General features: G+C 37.9%; 1 protein-coding gene across 4 annotated transcripts in view; it reads left to right on the forward strand.

The window, feature by feature from the left end:
• Window positions 1-15685, forward strand: part of FAM13A (family with sequence similarity 13 member A) — a 333205-nt gene that overhangs the window by 262946 nt on the left and 54574 nt on the right. For all 4 annotated transcript variants that reach the window (XR_009701148.1, XM_061192618.1, XM_061192617.1 and 1 more), the window contains 3 exons: window positions 2704-2745; window positions 5277-5456; window positions 13188-13377. Coding sequence is in view for 3 of the 4 variants with exons in the window: in XM_061192618.1 (XP_061048601.1) it covers window positions 2704-2745; window positions 5277-5456; window positions 13188-13377 (412 nt within the window). In the remaining variant the exon portion in view is untranslated. The remainder of the gene's footprint in view (window positions 1-2703; window positions 2746-5276; window positions 5457-13187; window positions 13378-15685) is intronic.

Consider the following 15685-nt stretch of genomic DNA (forward strand, 5'->3'; position numbering starts at 1 on the left):
GCTCTGAGGGAAATTTTGATGTATTGCCTTTTATTCATTCCAATTAGCATATGTTTTCCAAATCATACCTTCATAACTCAGAATCTTTAAAAATAGCAATTGTGATATCTAAGTCACTGAAGTCTAAAAGAATTTTAGTTGCAAGAATTTGGAACCTTGCTAATCAATGTCTTCCACAAATCAACAGCATCAGAATCACTGGGGAATGTGTTAGACATACAAAATCTCAGCTTCCCCTTTCCTAGACCTAGACCTACTGTGTCAGAATCTGTGTGTGAACAAGATCCCAGGTGATTCTGATGCACATTAGAGTTTGAGAAGCACTTACTCAGAGAGTTAGGAATCTCAGAACCCGGTCCCATTTGTTGTCATTTCCATTTCTCTTTCTTCCTCGCCTTTTTTCATCTTCTCCTCCCTACCCCCCCCCCCACCCCGCCCCAAAAGAAACATAAAAATATCGGTGTGTGCTTTAATAAGCAAAAAGAAGTTTAGGTCAAAAGCGTATAGAAGGGAGGAGAGGAAATATATCTCTTCATTCTGAGATGGCATGGCTGACTGATTGGCTGATTATATTTATATGTCTTTGGCATGGTTTTAGTATCTAGCAGGTCTGCATTCTTTTCCCGCCTGTATGTTCTCCCGGAGTCATTATTCAAATTGGCCCCTGCTCCCAAAACCAAGGTTGTGTAACTGCATGAGAAGTGGAGTACAGGAGTTAATTATACAGTGTTGAATTTACAGAGGGTGAGCCACAAGCATCAAAAGCAGGGACTGCCTGTTCCAGCTCAGGACAGAGAACAGCAAAGGATTTATTGTTGGTTATGTAACCTGGGAACCTCTATGAATAGCAGGTATTGTGAGGCAGAAATGGTTGTAATTAAAAGCAAAGTTAAATACCTAAGTCCAGGCCTCCATATAGGAAGATGACTCTAGTGAGTCTTTCTTCTAGTGAGTGATGGATTCAGAAAGTTGAGTGTAGTGATTAGGAGCTTAGACTCTAAGCTAAAACTTTCTTGGTTCAAATCTCAGCTCATCTACTTCTTGGCTCTATGACTGTGAGTGACTTAACCTCTCTAAATTCTTCATTTGAAAATAGGGGAAAAAACACAATTGTACCTACTTCATGGGGTTATTGTAAACAGTAAATGAGAAAAGCTATGTAAACAATACTAAGCACAATGTCTGAAACATAGTGAGCACTCATTAAGCATTCGGGTTTATTCATTTGTTCATTCATTTATTAATGAAGATTCTTCTCATACGTTTCCCTTGTGAACAATAGCACTCTTTTATGCAGTTTTTCTGGGACTTGGCTGTGGTTTGTGACCATGACAAAGAGCTACACCTTTAGCTAAAGGAATTCTCTGGGGTTAAAGAGTGAGTGTCTGTTGCTCACCTCTGGGATAATGAGTACTGTGCTGGTGGTATTCGTAGGTATTGTCATGAAAGAAAATGAGAAATATTATACAATCCCTTGAAGCACTTAGGTTCTAAATGGAAAGGGATGAGATATACATGTACATGTACGTGGAAGAAAAACTCGACAGATGATTCCAAAGCAACACATTCACATGCTGGAATTCTGTAGTATAAATGAGGATGCTTGGAGTGACTGAAAGGCAACCATCAGTATTGGTCATTAACAGCTTTTATTTTCTTCAGGTGTCTTCTACAAAGAAGAAAGTAAAAATGGGAGAACTGTTAGATCTATTAGGCAAAACTGTAGTTTGACATGCACTGAAGATTTTTTTTTTAATCTCATTTTCAACATAGATACTTTTGAATCTTGATTTAGAAGCCAATTAAGCACTACAGGGCAGAATGTAAGAAAGTACTCACACTGATATGGTTAAAACAGATGCCAGCCTCGACCCACACTGTGCTTATATGAAAGTAGAATGGGGACAAAAGGGTGAAGTTCTGAAGCGTGCTAATCAGATAGTGTTCTCTCATTTCACCATTCCGTTTTATATGGACTACTTTTTTTTTTACTGACTAGTTTTTAATACTTTCGAAGGAATTCAGGCTTTGGAGAAAATGGGAAGGTTAGAGGAAGTTTATAAATGCTCAATAAAAGGGCTATAAATTAGGTGTTAAGATGAAACATTATAGAGCTTGAGGTATTTTCCATCTTGAGGAACTTAGGCAGAAAATGTGGCTCAGTTAGAGTCGTGTAGAAAACAGTGTTTGTTCCTTGTTCTCTGTCCCCTACGGCCCCTGCTCTATGTTCAGAGCAGTTTTAGGAAGATGCTTCTGTCTGCAGGTCTGGAGGGAGTGGGGCAGGAGGGAACAGACTTGGGTTGCAGAGAGCAGGGATGGGGGAGTTGGTAGCAGGAAAGCAGTCGGCAGCAATCGTATTAACATTTGGGGAAAATTCAAAGACCCCAGACTAGGGCCATGGCAATAGTCTGAGGGGCAGAGATGGTTTTCAGGGGTCACTTGTTTTCAGGGGTCACCTTTGAAACTATCTGTCATGGACATCTTAACATGGAGAAAAAAAGCTGTTTGGGAATATGCACCCAGGGCCATCTCTAATCTAGAGACAGGTGAAAATCAGCATCCGTCAGTGGATAATTAAATGTCATGTGAGGGTCATTCAGGGTCTGGCTAATACTTTCAGCCCAGGATGCCCTCACATGTTGGATTCGCAGTCTCTGGTCCTCTGTCTAACCTGGCTTCCTTTCTTTTGCTTCTTTTCTACAGTGCCCATGTATCCCAAGTCAGCAATGTGTCGGCAACGGGAGAGTAAGTGATCCGGATTTTGGGCTTTTTTCCCCTCCTCTCATGTATTAAACAGTAAAAAAGCTTTTCTGATGGTGTATAGCATTGGAAGATTAATATAATAAGCAACCAATGATGATTTTTAAAACCACCCAGAGGAGAAGACTAAATAAGAAATGTTCCTATTTGAGCTTCTGTGTGGGTTGTGTGACTGGAGACCCCTCAGCCGTGTGAACATATGAGATTTTCTGTTGATTTTAGTCAAAATCGTGTCAGTCAGTTAATACGTGCAAAGCAGTCTGTGTGCTTTGGGAGGTGTCTTGCCATTAACGGTGGAAATATGAACCGTGTATTTTACTTCTTCCTTTGTTCGTTTGCATCAGCCTCCATGTATGGAGTGCCTGCTATATGCCAAGCATAGTGTTAGGTGTCTAATGTCAAATATGCCTTGTGCTCTTTACAATCTGGGGCCTTTACAATCTGATAGGACACAGAAAAGGAGGCAAATCAGTGATGGCAGCAAGTCCTTTTTCCACAGGGCAGGGGCAGTGCTCTGTGAATTATGTCCATCGCATGTCTTTTTCCTCCTAAGATGACCAACCGCACTTAGACTGAAATCTAAACTGCAGCTATCTACCCCTGCCTGCTTGTTGTGCTTCATCCCTATGACGTTGCTGGGACCTGGGTGGGCCTTCTGGAGCATCTTCCATGAGCAGGGATCAGGTGGAGGAGGAGGGGAAGATGTGTGATAAGGAAGAAGAGAAAAGAATTAGAAGGAACACTAATTGGTATGAATTCGGCTCTAATAGGATGAGTTGGGATTTTTTTTTTTCCCTTCCTTGTTATGTGAGGAAGCACTCAGAGGGCAGGTTTGACGTCTTTTATCTTTGAGAATTTTAAAGAGATTCCAGAATTATACCAAGACTGATGTGTTCTTGTCTGTTTCCTAATGACCTTTACTTCTTATATGTCTTGTATAACGTTTGGAAAAGGTGTGGCTTTGGTATGTATGTATATATTAATTTATTCACTTTCCTATGTACCACTATTAGGTAATCTCAAATCGTTGGGATGTAGAGTTCTAGATATTAAAGTTCTAATGCCTAGTCATTCCGTACTTGCTCGTTGTTGTAAAATAGTTTTAATGAAATTACTATGAGTCTATTATAAAACTACATTTGGAAAATCTAAAGTTCTTAAATTTTCAAAACTCATTTTATTTCACTGAATGTGTTTCTCAATCTGACCATTTTTTAAATATATATGTGGTTTTTAAAAATTTTAACAGCTTTTTTGAGGTGTATATACAAAAAACTATACACAAACTTAATGTATACAATTTGATGAGTTTGGATGTGATCCTTTTTTTCAAGTGAAGGAAAACATGCTTTGAGGAGTGTCAGTTTAGAATTTTTCATGCCTGCTTATTCAGAATTAAAAAATGAAGTGATAAAAATGGGTTTAGACACATTGAAAGATTATATAGCTTTAAAAATGATACCTCATCTGTCTTATCATGCACTCTTTTTAGCCCCTGAGCTTACCTGTTTTCTTCAGGTTGAACAAAGTAAATCTATCCTTCCATCTCCAGTAATATACATTGGGGTGTTTGCATGAATACAGCTTCAATCATATATATTACAACTTAATTGAATAGAGGTTCAGAAAGATTTTACCATTCTGTTATGAGGAGTAATTGCTCTGGTAAAGTGTTCTTTTTTAATAGCATTGTTGCCTATATAATTTTATCTTAAAGGGATTCCAAAGAGATACTAGACATCATAAAATCATTTGTGCCAATTTGCTTTGTAAATCATACCGTCTTCCTCTGCAGAACTGGTATAAATCTGGAAGAAACTCACCTTTGTAAGAATAAGTCCATTATTACTCTATGAGGAAAAAAATCTTTCCTCATTCTGCCTTATATTAAATGATCTTTATTTCCTGAATGCCTCCTATAATTGTTGCTAGACCTGCTGTGAGTGTTTCAGTAATCCTGGACTCACAAAGATGGAAAACACAATTATCACATTGGTGGAATTTGTTCTGTGTAGCTTTGTTTTTAATACACAGCACAAATATTTGGGGATTAATGCCTCATACTGTCTTTGCTCATGAAGCTGTAGTAGATGTTCCATGGAAAATGCTGATATTTCCAATATTACGGGGACTTTTTTTTATTGAAGTATAGTTGATTTACAATGTTGTGCTAATTTCTGCTGTACAGCAAAGTGATTCCGTTATACATATATATATATATATATATATATATATATATATATATATATACACATTCTTTTTTCATATTCTTTTCCATTATGGTTTATCATAGGATACTGAATACAGTTCCCTGTGCTCTACAGTAGGACCTTGTTGTTTCTCCATTCTATATATAAAAGCTTACATCAGCTGACCCCAGCCTCCCACCCCATCTCTCCCCCAGCCTCTTCCCCCTTGGCGGCCACCAGTGTGTTTTCTATGTACGGGGACATATTTTTAAACGCAGTTATTGATAAGTTTCATTGCTTGATTGACTCTGCATTCTTTTTTACCAGGCTCTTAGAAAGAACCATCCGGTCAGCTGTAGAACAACATCTTTTGGATGTTAATAGCTCTGGAGGCCAAAGTTCAGAGGACTCAGAATCTGGAACATCACCAGCATCTTTCTCCACATCCACCAAACAGCGACGACGCCAGTCTGAGGAGCAGGATGAAGTTCGACGTGGCAGCGACGTGTGAGTTGGCATTGGTACTTCTTGTTTGCATTTGCTCTTCTTCTTTTAAAAATACACACCCGAATTAGTGACTGTGTTATAGACACTCTCGTTTCAGTACTCAGGTTAAAATTTTAAGTTTTCATTTTGACCCTTCTAAACTTGGCTAGCATTTGGAAATTCATAAGTGGTTGAATAAGTATTTCCTTTTCATCTAGATGTTTTGTATGTTATGGGAAGCCACCTCTGATTTAATACATTTCATGGCTTCCTCATGAATATCTTGTCAATATTTAGAGGGATCCTGAACCACTGGAGGAGAAAATTAACCACATGCCTGTCCAGAGATGGTTTTTTTCCTTGTTAGACAACATTCAGTTGGCTATCAGACTGCTTGTGAGCCAGCAGATTTCCCTACTATTTTGACCTGATTAAATACCAGAATATTACTGTCATGCTCTGACAGTTGATGATGTTTTACTAGAAAAAAGGTTGAGCTTAAGTCTAACAAAAGAGGAAATGCTTGAGTTCTTTATTATTATAATGATTAATTTTAAGGCATTCTCTCAGCATGAATTTCAAGAAGAGTATTACAACAAATTTTATTCTCCATTAAAAGATTTGATAAAATACAAATGAATAATTACCATTCATCTTATTGAATAATCATGATTTAAATTGTCAAGGAAAATAAATTTATATATAATAGACTATAGTCCCATATTTTTCCTGAAAGTTTTATCTACATTTAGTCATTTTATCTAGCATTTAGTCTCTATAAAGTTATTATTTTGAAATTCTTATTAAATGTTAAAGACTAAACCAAGCCCTAGTTTGCCTAGTTCCTTTTCACCTGGACTCATAATCTACACCAAAATGTTGATGGAAAAAAAGCAACTTCTCTTTGCTTAAAGAAAATACAAAAGATAAATAGTATAAATAAATTCCATGCTGCACATTATAAAGATGTTTAAGAGCTATATTAACAAATGTAATTTTAGAAATTAAAAAGTATCAGTAATATAACCCACTGACTTTTCAAGTGGTATAAGCAGCACGTTTTAAAAAATATTTGTCTTAGAGCTGGTGGATAGGAGGGGGTGCTGTAATATTTCCTTTAGAAAATAGGAAAATTATAATACGGGACGTATTTACATTTAAAATTAGCTACTGACTAAGCTTTATAGAAAGTGTTTAGGTATATAATTAGTCTGTGTCGCCTATATTGTGTTATACAGCAAGTACCAATTATTCACCTAACACTGTTCTTAGCCTCTGCCTCATTTTTTGCCACACAGGATGTAGCAACACTGCATTTTTAAAATCCTTAGTGTGTCACGACATCGTGCTTTCCACCCTTGTTGTTTGGACAGAGGGGTAGCAAGCAGAGGCCGGAAGCGGTCGTGAGCGTGGTAGAACAAGGCTGGACAGCGGTCCTGGTGGCGGTGGGCACCTGGGGCGGGCCGGGGAGGAGCACGGCAGGGTAAGGGCAAAAGTGAACAGGGGCTACACAGATAAACCCACGCACCTGTGGTCACCTAATCTATGACAAAGGAGGCAAGACTATACAGTGGAGAAAAGACAGCCTCTTCAATAAGTGGTGCTGGGAAAACTGGACAGCTACATGTAAAAGAATGAAATTAGAACACTCCCTAACACCATACACAAAAAAAAACTCAAAATGGATTAAAGACCTAAATGTAAAGCCAGATATTGTAAAACTCTTAGAGGAAAATATAGTCAGAACACTCTCTGACATAAATCACAGCAAGGTCTTTTTCCATCCACTGCCTAGAGTAATGAAAATAAAAACAAAAATAAACAAACGGGACCTAATGAAACTTAAAAGCTTTTGCACAGCAAAGGAAACCATAAACAAGACCAAAAGACAACCCTCAGAATGGGAGAAGATATTTGCAAGCGAAGCAACGGACAAAGGATTAATCTCCAAAATATACAAACAGCTCATGCAGCTCAATATCAAAAAAACAAACAACCCAATCAAAACAATGGGCGGAAGACCTAAATAGACATTTCTCCAAAGAAGACATACAGATGGCCAAGAGACACATGAAAAGCTGCTCGACATCACTAATTATTAGAGAAATGCAAATCAAAACTACAATGAGGTATCACCTCACACCAGTCAGAATGGCCATCATCAAAAATTCTATGAACAGTAAATGCTGGAGAGGGTGTGGAGAAAAGGGAAGCCTCTTGCACTGTTGGTGGGAATGTAAATTGATACAGCCACTATGGAGAACAGTATGGAGGTTCCTTAAAAAGCTAAAAATCGAACTACCATACGACCCAGCAATCCCACTACTGGGCATATACCCAGAGAAAACCATAGTTCAAAAAGACACATGTACCCCAGTGTTCATTGCAGCACTATTTACAATAGCCAGGACATGGAAGCAACCTAAATGTCCATCAACAGAGGAATGGATAAAGAAGATGTGGTACATATATACAATGGAATATTACTCAGCCATTAAAAGGAACAAAACTGGGTACTTTGTTGAGACAGGGATGGACCTAGAGACTGTCATACAGAGTGAAGTAAGTCAGAAAGAGAAAAACAAATATCATACACTAACGCATATATGTGGGATCTTAAAAAATGGTATAGATGATCTTATTTGCAAAGCAGAAATAGAGACACAGACATAGAGAGCAGATGTATGGATACCAAGGGGGAAGAGGGGGCTGGGATGAATTGGGAGATGGGGATTGACATATATACAATATTTGATACTATGTATAAAATAGATAACTAATGAGAACCTACTGTGTAGCACAGGGAACTCAGTGCTCTGTGGTGACCTACATGGGAAGGAAATCCAAAAAAGAGGGGATACATGTATACATATAGCTGATTCACTTTGCTGTACAGTAGAAACATTGTAAAGCAGCTATACTCCAATAAAAACTTTTTTAAAAAAAGTGAACAGGGGCTAGACAGGGAGAGAAATATGAAACACAGAGTAACCACTCCTGCAGAATTTAAATACAGTTTCCCACATCTGGGGATATTTCTAGTATAAGGCACCTTGATTGTTTTTCAATATCAACATCAGGGGAACAAAAGGAGGTGGGGAATGGTAGAGTCTGACTAATCATCTAAAGAGGTATCCATGAAGCTCTAGCCTTTCCTTTCATTTTTCTTCTCTGATGTTCCTTCACCGCTCATTCTGGCCACTCATTGTGGTCAAACCACAGCTGTGCATTGAGTGAAAGAATCTTGGGGTGTAAACTGTTTATAGCAGAAGTAACTCACAGTCTTGCCTGACGCTTTTCCGTAGTGTGTAGTCTGGGCGTTCAGAAGTCCCTTTCACATGGTCCTTGTTGGCCTCACCTTCCCGGTCATAAGGCCCCTCCTAACCTGACACTATCGTGTCTTGATAGTCCTTCCTCTTGAACTCTCAGCCCGTACTGAATGGCTGCTCTAAGCTCTCCACAACTTTGGAGGAACAAGGACCTTATCTCTCAGAGCTCTAGATCTGCTACTTTTGCCCCCATGAAGGTCCTCTTCAATATGTCCCCAGGAGATGCACTAACATGGTGTCAGTTGTGAAAAGGTTAAGAATCATTATTGTAGCCTAAAGTAAGTATGTTTTTCTCAGTGTTTGCTTATACATAATTGACTCGTCATCTAAGATTTCCAACAGATTTTGCTTAAAAAGTAAGGAAAGATTAACGCTAGACTTTACTATATTCAAAGCTATTAGCCATATGGAGTGGTTTTAAAATGTTTTGAAAAATAAAAATCTGTGATCTGTTATTTTGCCTTTAACAACTTAGAGCTGCAACCATTTAAAAAAATATCCTTTAAGCCAACAGTCACCACATTTCAAGGTGAGACTAAAGAGTCAATAAAGTCTGCAGTAATATCATCACGGCAGATTTTTTAAATAAGCAATGTAGAGGACAAAGACCATAAATACTTCATTTTAGTGCACATGATTTCTTATTTGTCTGAATTCATAAGGAAACATTATCAGGCTTATATTATTATTTGTTACAATCAAAATGCGAAAGTTTAAGGAATGTATTCATTATGTAAAAGGGTTCAGTTTACTTCTTACTAAAAAATTAACCATCTGCCAGGAGCATGGAAATGTTGACTCTTGGTGATGGATATAAGGAAATTCATGGCGATAGTCCCTCTATTTTTCTGTGTTTGAAAATTTCATAATAAACTTTTGTTTAAAAAGAAAAGCAAGGCATGACAGGTGAAAATGGTTTCAGTCTTCCAAAACACAGTGAACTAGAAAATGATACATATCTTTTGTTATATAAATATTAAATTCCTACTGCAAAGTAAAAAGAAAAGTGTGCTATCTTAGAATAATGAAGAGTTCAGTATTGCTAGAACATTACGTGTGTATGTAGGGGTGAGGAGGAAACTCGGAAACAAAGAAAAACTAAAACTAAGATCTAGATAGTGAAAATGAGAGGCCACCGAGATCTCAGTTCAGGTCAAATCACAGTGTTCCGGGTGTGATTGAGCCTGTCGCGATGTCATGGGAAGGAGTCGTGCACCTGTGCTTCTCACGGTCACGTGGGCACTGCAGCGAGAGGCGCTCACCCACACAAGAGCAAAGAGTTTCCTTTGAGGAGAACAGGATTTCCACCCGAACACAACGGCACGATCAGATTTTCGTATATTTATTTGGACAGAATTTATTCCAGTCATTCATTCAGTATTCACAAAGATTAGAAAATAAACTTGGTCTTTTAATTTCTAAAAATAATTTTTAGCTTTTGTATTCATCTGCTCATGCTGCCGTAACAAAGTACCCCAGACTAGGGGGCTTAAGCAACAAAATGTATTTTCTCACAGTTCAGAGAGGCTGGAAGTCCAAGATCAAGGTGCTGACAGGGTTGGTTTTGTGTTTTTTTTTTTTAACTTATTTATTTATTTGTTTGTTTATTTATTTTTGGCTGTGCTGGGTCTTTGTGGCCGTGCGCAGGTTTTCTGTGGTTGCGGTGAGCAGGGGCTACTCTTCGTTGCGGTGCGTGGGCTTCTCATTGCGGTGGCTTCTCTTGCTGCGGAGCACGGGCTCTAGGCGCGCGGGCTTCAGTAGTTGTGGCACATGGGCTCCGTAGTTGTGGCTCGCGGGCTCTAGAGCACAGGCTCAGTAGTTGTGGCGGACGGGCTTAGTTGCTCTGTAGCATGTGGGATCTTCCCGGACCAGGGCTCGAACCCGTGTCCCCTGCATTGGCAGGCGGATTCTTTTTTTTTTTTTTTTTTTTTTTTTAAATTTATTTGTTTTTTTATTTATTTTTGGCTGTGTTGGGTCTTCGTTTCTGTGCGAGGGCTTTCTCTAGTTGCGTCAAGCGGGGGCCACTCTTCATCGCGGTGCGCGAGCCTCTCACTATCGTGGCCTCTCTTGTTGCGGAGCACAGGCTCCAGACGCGCAGGCTCAGTAGTTGTGGCTCACGGGTCTAGTTGCTCCGAGGCATGTGGGATCCTCCCAGACCAGGGCTCGAACCCGTGTCCCCTGCATTGGCAGGCAGACTCTCAACCAATGCGCCACCAGGGAAGCCCGGCAGGCGGATTCTTAACCACTGTGCCACCAGGGAAGCCCAAGGGTTGGTTTTTGTTGAGACCTCTCTGACTTGCTGACGGTGCCTGCTCAGTGAGTGTGTCCTCACATGGCCTTTCCGCTGTGCTCTCTGGTGTCTGCCTCTTCTTTTAAGGACACCAGTCCTCTTGAATTATGTTCCCACCTTTATGACCTCACGTAACCTTAATTACCTCCTCAGAGGCCCTGTCTCTAAATACAGTCACATTGGCGGTAGGGCTTCAGCATATGAATTTGGGGGGAATACAATTTAGTCCGTAACAACTTTCAAACCTAAAAACTCCTCCATTAAAAAATTACAATTGGATTTATACCCCAGGAGTTAGGGAAAATATGAAGAGAAAGAAGAAGACAAATTTAAATAGTAAAATAAATGATTGTGAATTTGAGACCAAACTCATCTAGCCATCCACAGAAGGCACTGGTCTCAGTGCAGGGAGGGGAGAGATTTAAGTGTGTTTGTATATGTGCCGGCATGTGAGTCCTTCTCAACTTTTCCTCATGTCTTCAATTATTTTATACTTAGGATATTTCTTATAAATGTTACATACATCTTTTATGTAATTTTACTAAATCTACATATTTGTACATTAAAAGTTGTATAAAATAAGACTAAATTAAATATGGAGTATTAAAAATCACCAAAGATAGTATAACTTTGAAAATATTATGATAATATTTAATTCGTAATGTTGCTTCCATGATAACCTATCTAAGACATGATGTGAATTTAAATTGCAGAATAAATATTTAATGTTATCTTTCACTTGGGGATATGATTGAACTGATAGTAAAATATGGTCATCTATTTTTACTCTTTGGAGCTCATTTATTTCAAGGTAACAGCTTTGGGTGTTTAGGGAGATACCTTTATATATTTTTCTTAAATTGAAGTATAGTTGATTTACAATGTTGTATTAATTTCTGCTGTACAGCAAGGTGACTCAGTTACACACATATATACATTCTTTTTTGTATTCTTTTCCATTATGGTTTATATCAAGATATTGAATATAGTTCCCAGTGCTGTACAGTAGGACCTTGTTGTTTATCCATTCTATGTGTGGTAGTTTGCATCTACTAACCCCAAACTCCCACTCCATCCCTCACCTCCCCACCTCTCCCTTGGCAACCACAAGTCTGTTCTCTATGTCTCTGAGTCTGTTTCTGTTTCATAGATAAGTTCATTTGTGTCTATTTTAGATTCCACATATAAGTGATATCATATGGTATTTGTCTTTCTCTTTCTAACTTACTTCACTTAGTATGAAAACCTCTAGCTGCAGGGAGGTACCTTTAAGGTCACACCATGAGGGAGCGTATAAAGTCTCATTCATTTGTACCTGACCAAGCCATGGTGCTGCACTGATGGTTTAATTTGTTCTGTGATGTAGTAAAGGATAAACATTTTGCTAAGTAATTTAATTTTGTGAAAACCTCTTAAAAGGGAATGTTAAAATACTTAAGGAAAACTATTTCAAGAGCATTAAATGAATTAAATTCTGTAATTAAAATGTCTAAAACTAAGTCATGAAGGAACTCTAGTTATAAGCTTACATCCAGAAACTTGTACTGGGAAGTAATGAATCCATATTTCAGTTAAAATGCCTTGTATTCCATAGTTTTTATTATACTATTTCTACCAAGATTTATCTAATGCAGATTTAGGTATTAATGCATTTCTACTGTGCTAAGTCTTTTGCAATTGGGAGAATCAGTGTTCCATTCTGGAGAAAAAGACATATTTCATTTTCAGATTTTTCTTCATACATTATATTACTTTATAAGATTTGTGTGTGTGTGTGTGTGTGTGTGTGTGTGTGTATTTATATAAAACCTATGAATTATGGGAAATGTCTTTGTAAGTTTGCACTATTCTCCTGATTTGAATACAGATTACTTTCGGTACAAATGCAAAAGCTGTTCATTGGTGGAGACATAGCCCTTGCCAATTTGCCTCTGGGAATGATTTCTCTCTTCATGTGATATATTCGGCACCAAGTGGTCTCAGGAGCAGTGCTCTGGTCAGATTTTGATCAAAGATGCAACCTGGGATTTCCAAGTCCTCTTCTGACTTTCTGTGTGATGCAGTGGCAATGTCATTTAAATGTCCCTTTTACCTTTTACAGTAAAATTAAGCTAAATCTTTTTTCAATTCAAGGGGACTTATCAACAAAGAAAATATTCCTTCTGGGTTCAACAACCTTGATGAATGTATTTTGAATACTCATCATGAAGCGGAAAAATTACATGAAAATACTTCTGGTTATATTGGAGAAAGGGGCAAACCGAAACGTCAGAAATCCAGTTGCAAACTTTCTGAGCTCAGTGAACATCAAGATAGTCTTGTGGTAAGTGCATACTGCCGTAAAATTTTTACTTGTGGCCAGTTAGGGACTATCACACCTCTTTTCCTTGCTTTGTAAAAAATATCAATGTGGAGTTTCACAGAATTATAGAGCATGAGTTCTGAAAAAGAGCTACCAAGTATACACACGTATTTCTTTTTCATAAACATAAGAATCAAGTCCAAGGTAGATTACATTTTGCCAAAGGAACAAGGGGCCACACATGCCTCGGTTTCCATGTTATTGAAATCGGTCTGAGTTTCCTCTCATTCTTTTGAGCATTTTTAAATTTTATTTTTGGAATAAAATGGTCAAAGCATTTTTCCTTATATTCCCCCATTTTATTTGTTCCTCTCTATATGAATATGTAAGAAAAAAATTAATGAATGAACTTAAAGTGAGGTGAAAGAAAAATACATTACAGGAAGAGGGTCAACTGTCTTTGTGTTCAGAAATCTCTCTGTGTTCAGAAATTTAATTTCAAAGCTGTACACTATAAATAGTTTTTTTCCTATATTACTCAGAAGCAAAAAAATTAATCTCCTACACGGTTACCTCAGACCTGAACTCTGGATCGTTAATTTGATACATAAGTTATTGCAGGTGGTTTTAGTCAATAACTAAATATTTATGCAGTTTAACTATAAATATATGTCATCCTTTTTTGTGTATGTTTCAGTTTCTCTGAAAAGTGAGAACAAAAGTCTGTCTTCTAATTCCCTGTAGTTTGGAGAAATTTAACCAAAAAAAAAAAAGAAAAAAAAACCTGAAGATGAATTTTATAATATAACATGAACTAGCGTCCCTAATAAAAATAGGTAATGGGTAATATCCATTCTTAAAATGTGTAAAGCCTCTGTTCTGCTTTGTCTCTGAGCAGTTTTTACCTCCATGCTGCGTTTTCTGTAAATTTAGCAAAACTTATGGGCCACTCATTTTCCCATTGTCAATTTCTGCATGTGCTCAGAGAAGATTCCCAGTTTTATTCCCTAAATAAAATATGCATAAATACAAATCTGGGGAAAACATGTTTATTCCATTTTCTTCCACATGTCTTGGTACCCTGTTTCTAGAAATAAATTGATCAGCTAGAATGGCAATCATCCACGTCAGACCCGTGTCTGACACAGTTCTCCCAATACAGAATGTAAGCTTTGGAACCATTGCACATTAAATGGTTTTTAACACTAACTTAATTCTTATTAGGGGGAAAAGTAACATTTTTAATAAACTAAATGATACTAACTCCATTAGCCCTTTATTTGGCCCATGATTTGTTTATCTACCGAAGAGAATTACAGTGACTAAAAGTCTGACACTTGGCTTCTCAGAGAAGAATGTACTTCTCTGAATCCCTTTTAAAATGAACTTAACTCATCAATATTTTTTTTTCCACCAGGAATAGTATCTTAATTAGGTAGGTGGTAATAGCTCATAAAAGTGGGAAAGTACATTTATTCCTTAGAATATGTGTGTGATTGCTAAAACTATGGACACCGTCTTTGTTTAAAAACATTTGGAGGAGAGAGCCTAATTCCATTGTGGTCTTTTTTCTGTGAAAGGGTTTGTCTCCACCTTAGCTGCCAGTTACTGCATTCCAGGATTATGCAGGTCACATGTTAACGTAAGTGAGCTAGGTGGACCGTGTCTTTGTTGCAATGAATAATTTAAAACCCCGCCAACACAACTGAGACAGAAGCAAAACTTCCTCATCTGTGAAGTGAGGGTATTCTCAAAGATCTTTTCTGACTCTCATATTCCATTGATTATAAATCTCATCTTCACAGGTCACCACAAAGCAAAGAGCCAGGGAACATACCACTGACTAGTATTTAGACTAGTCCAAAGTGCAGTTGTGCATCTTAACTTCCCACTTACTTTTAACCTTCTATTTTTACTTTACCCCACTCTCCTCCAAAACCTTCTCCCACTTCAAGTTCTTTATACACTGACTAAACTTTTGTTTCTATAGCTGGAAAAACATACATAATTATATGCCTTCTGTGTGCCAGGAAATATTTCAGAATCTAGGGATACAGCTGTGAGACAAACAAGCAAAAATCACTGCCCTCACGGAGCCTACATTCCAGTAGGGGAAACAGACAAAATCAAGATAAAAAAAGTAAACCATAAAATATATTAGATAGTGATGACTATTAAGCAAGAAATAAAGCAAGAAATGAGGATAGGAATTGTGAGAGGGCAGGGGATACAATTTTAAGGAGAGTGGTCAGAGGAGACCTCCCAAGAATTTGACACTTGAGTGTAAAGACCTAGAGGAAGTAAGGAAACAAGCCATACTATCACAGCA

The sequence above is a fragment of the Eubalaena glacialis genome, chromosome 5 (assembly GCF_028564815.1).
Source record: "Eubalaena glacialis isolate mEubGla1 chromosome 5, mEubGla1.1.hap2.+ XY, whole genome shotgun sequence".
Taxonomy (NCBI): Eukaryota; Metazoa; Chordata; class Mammalia; order Artiodactyla; family Balaenidae; genus Eubalaena; species Eubalaena glacialis.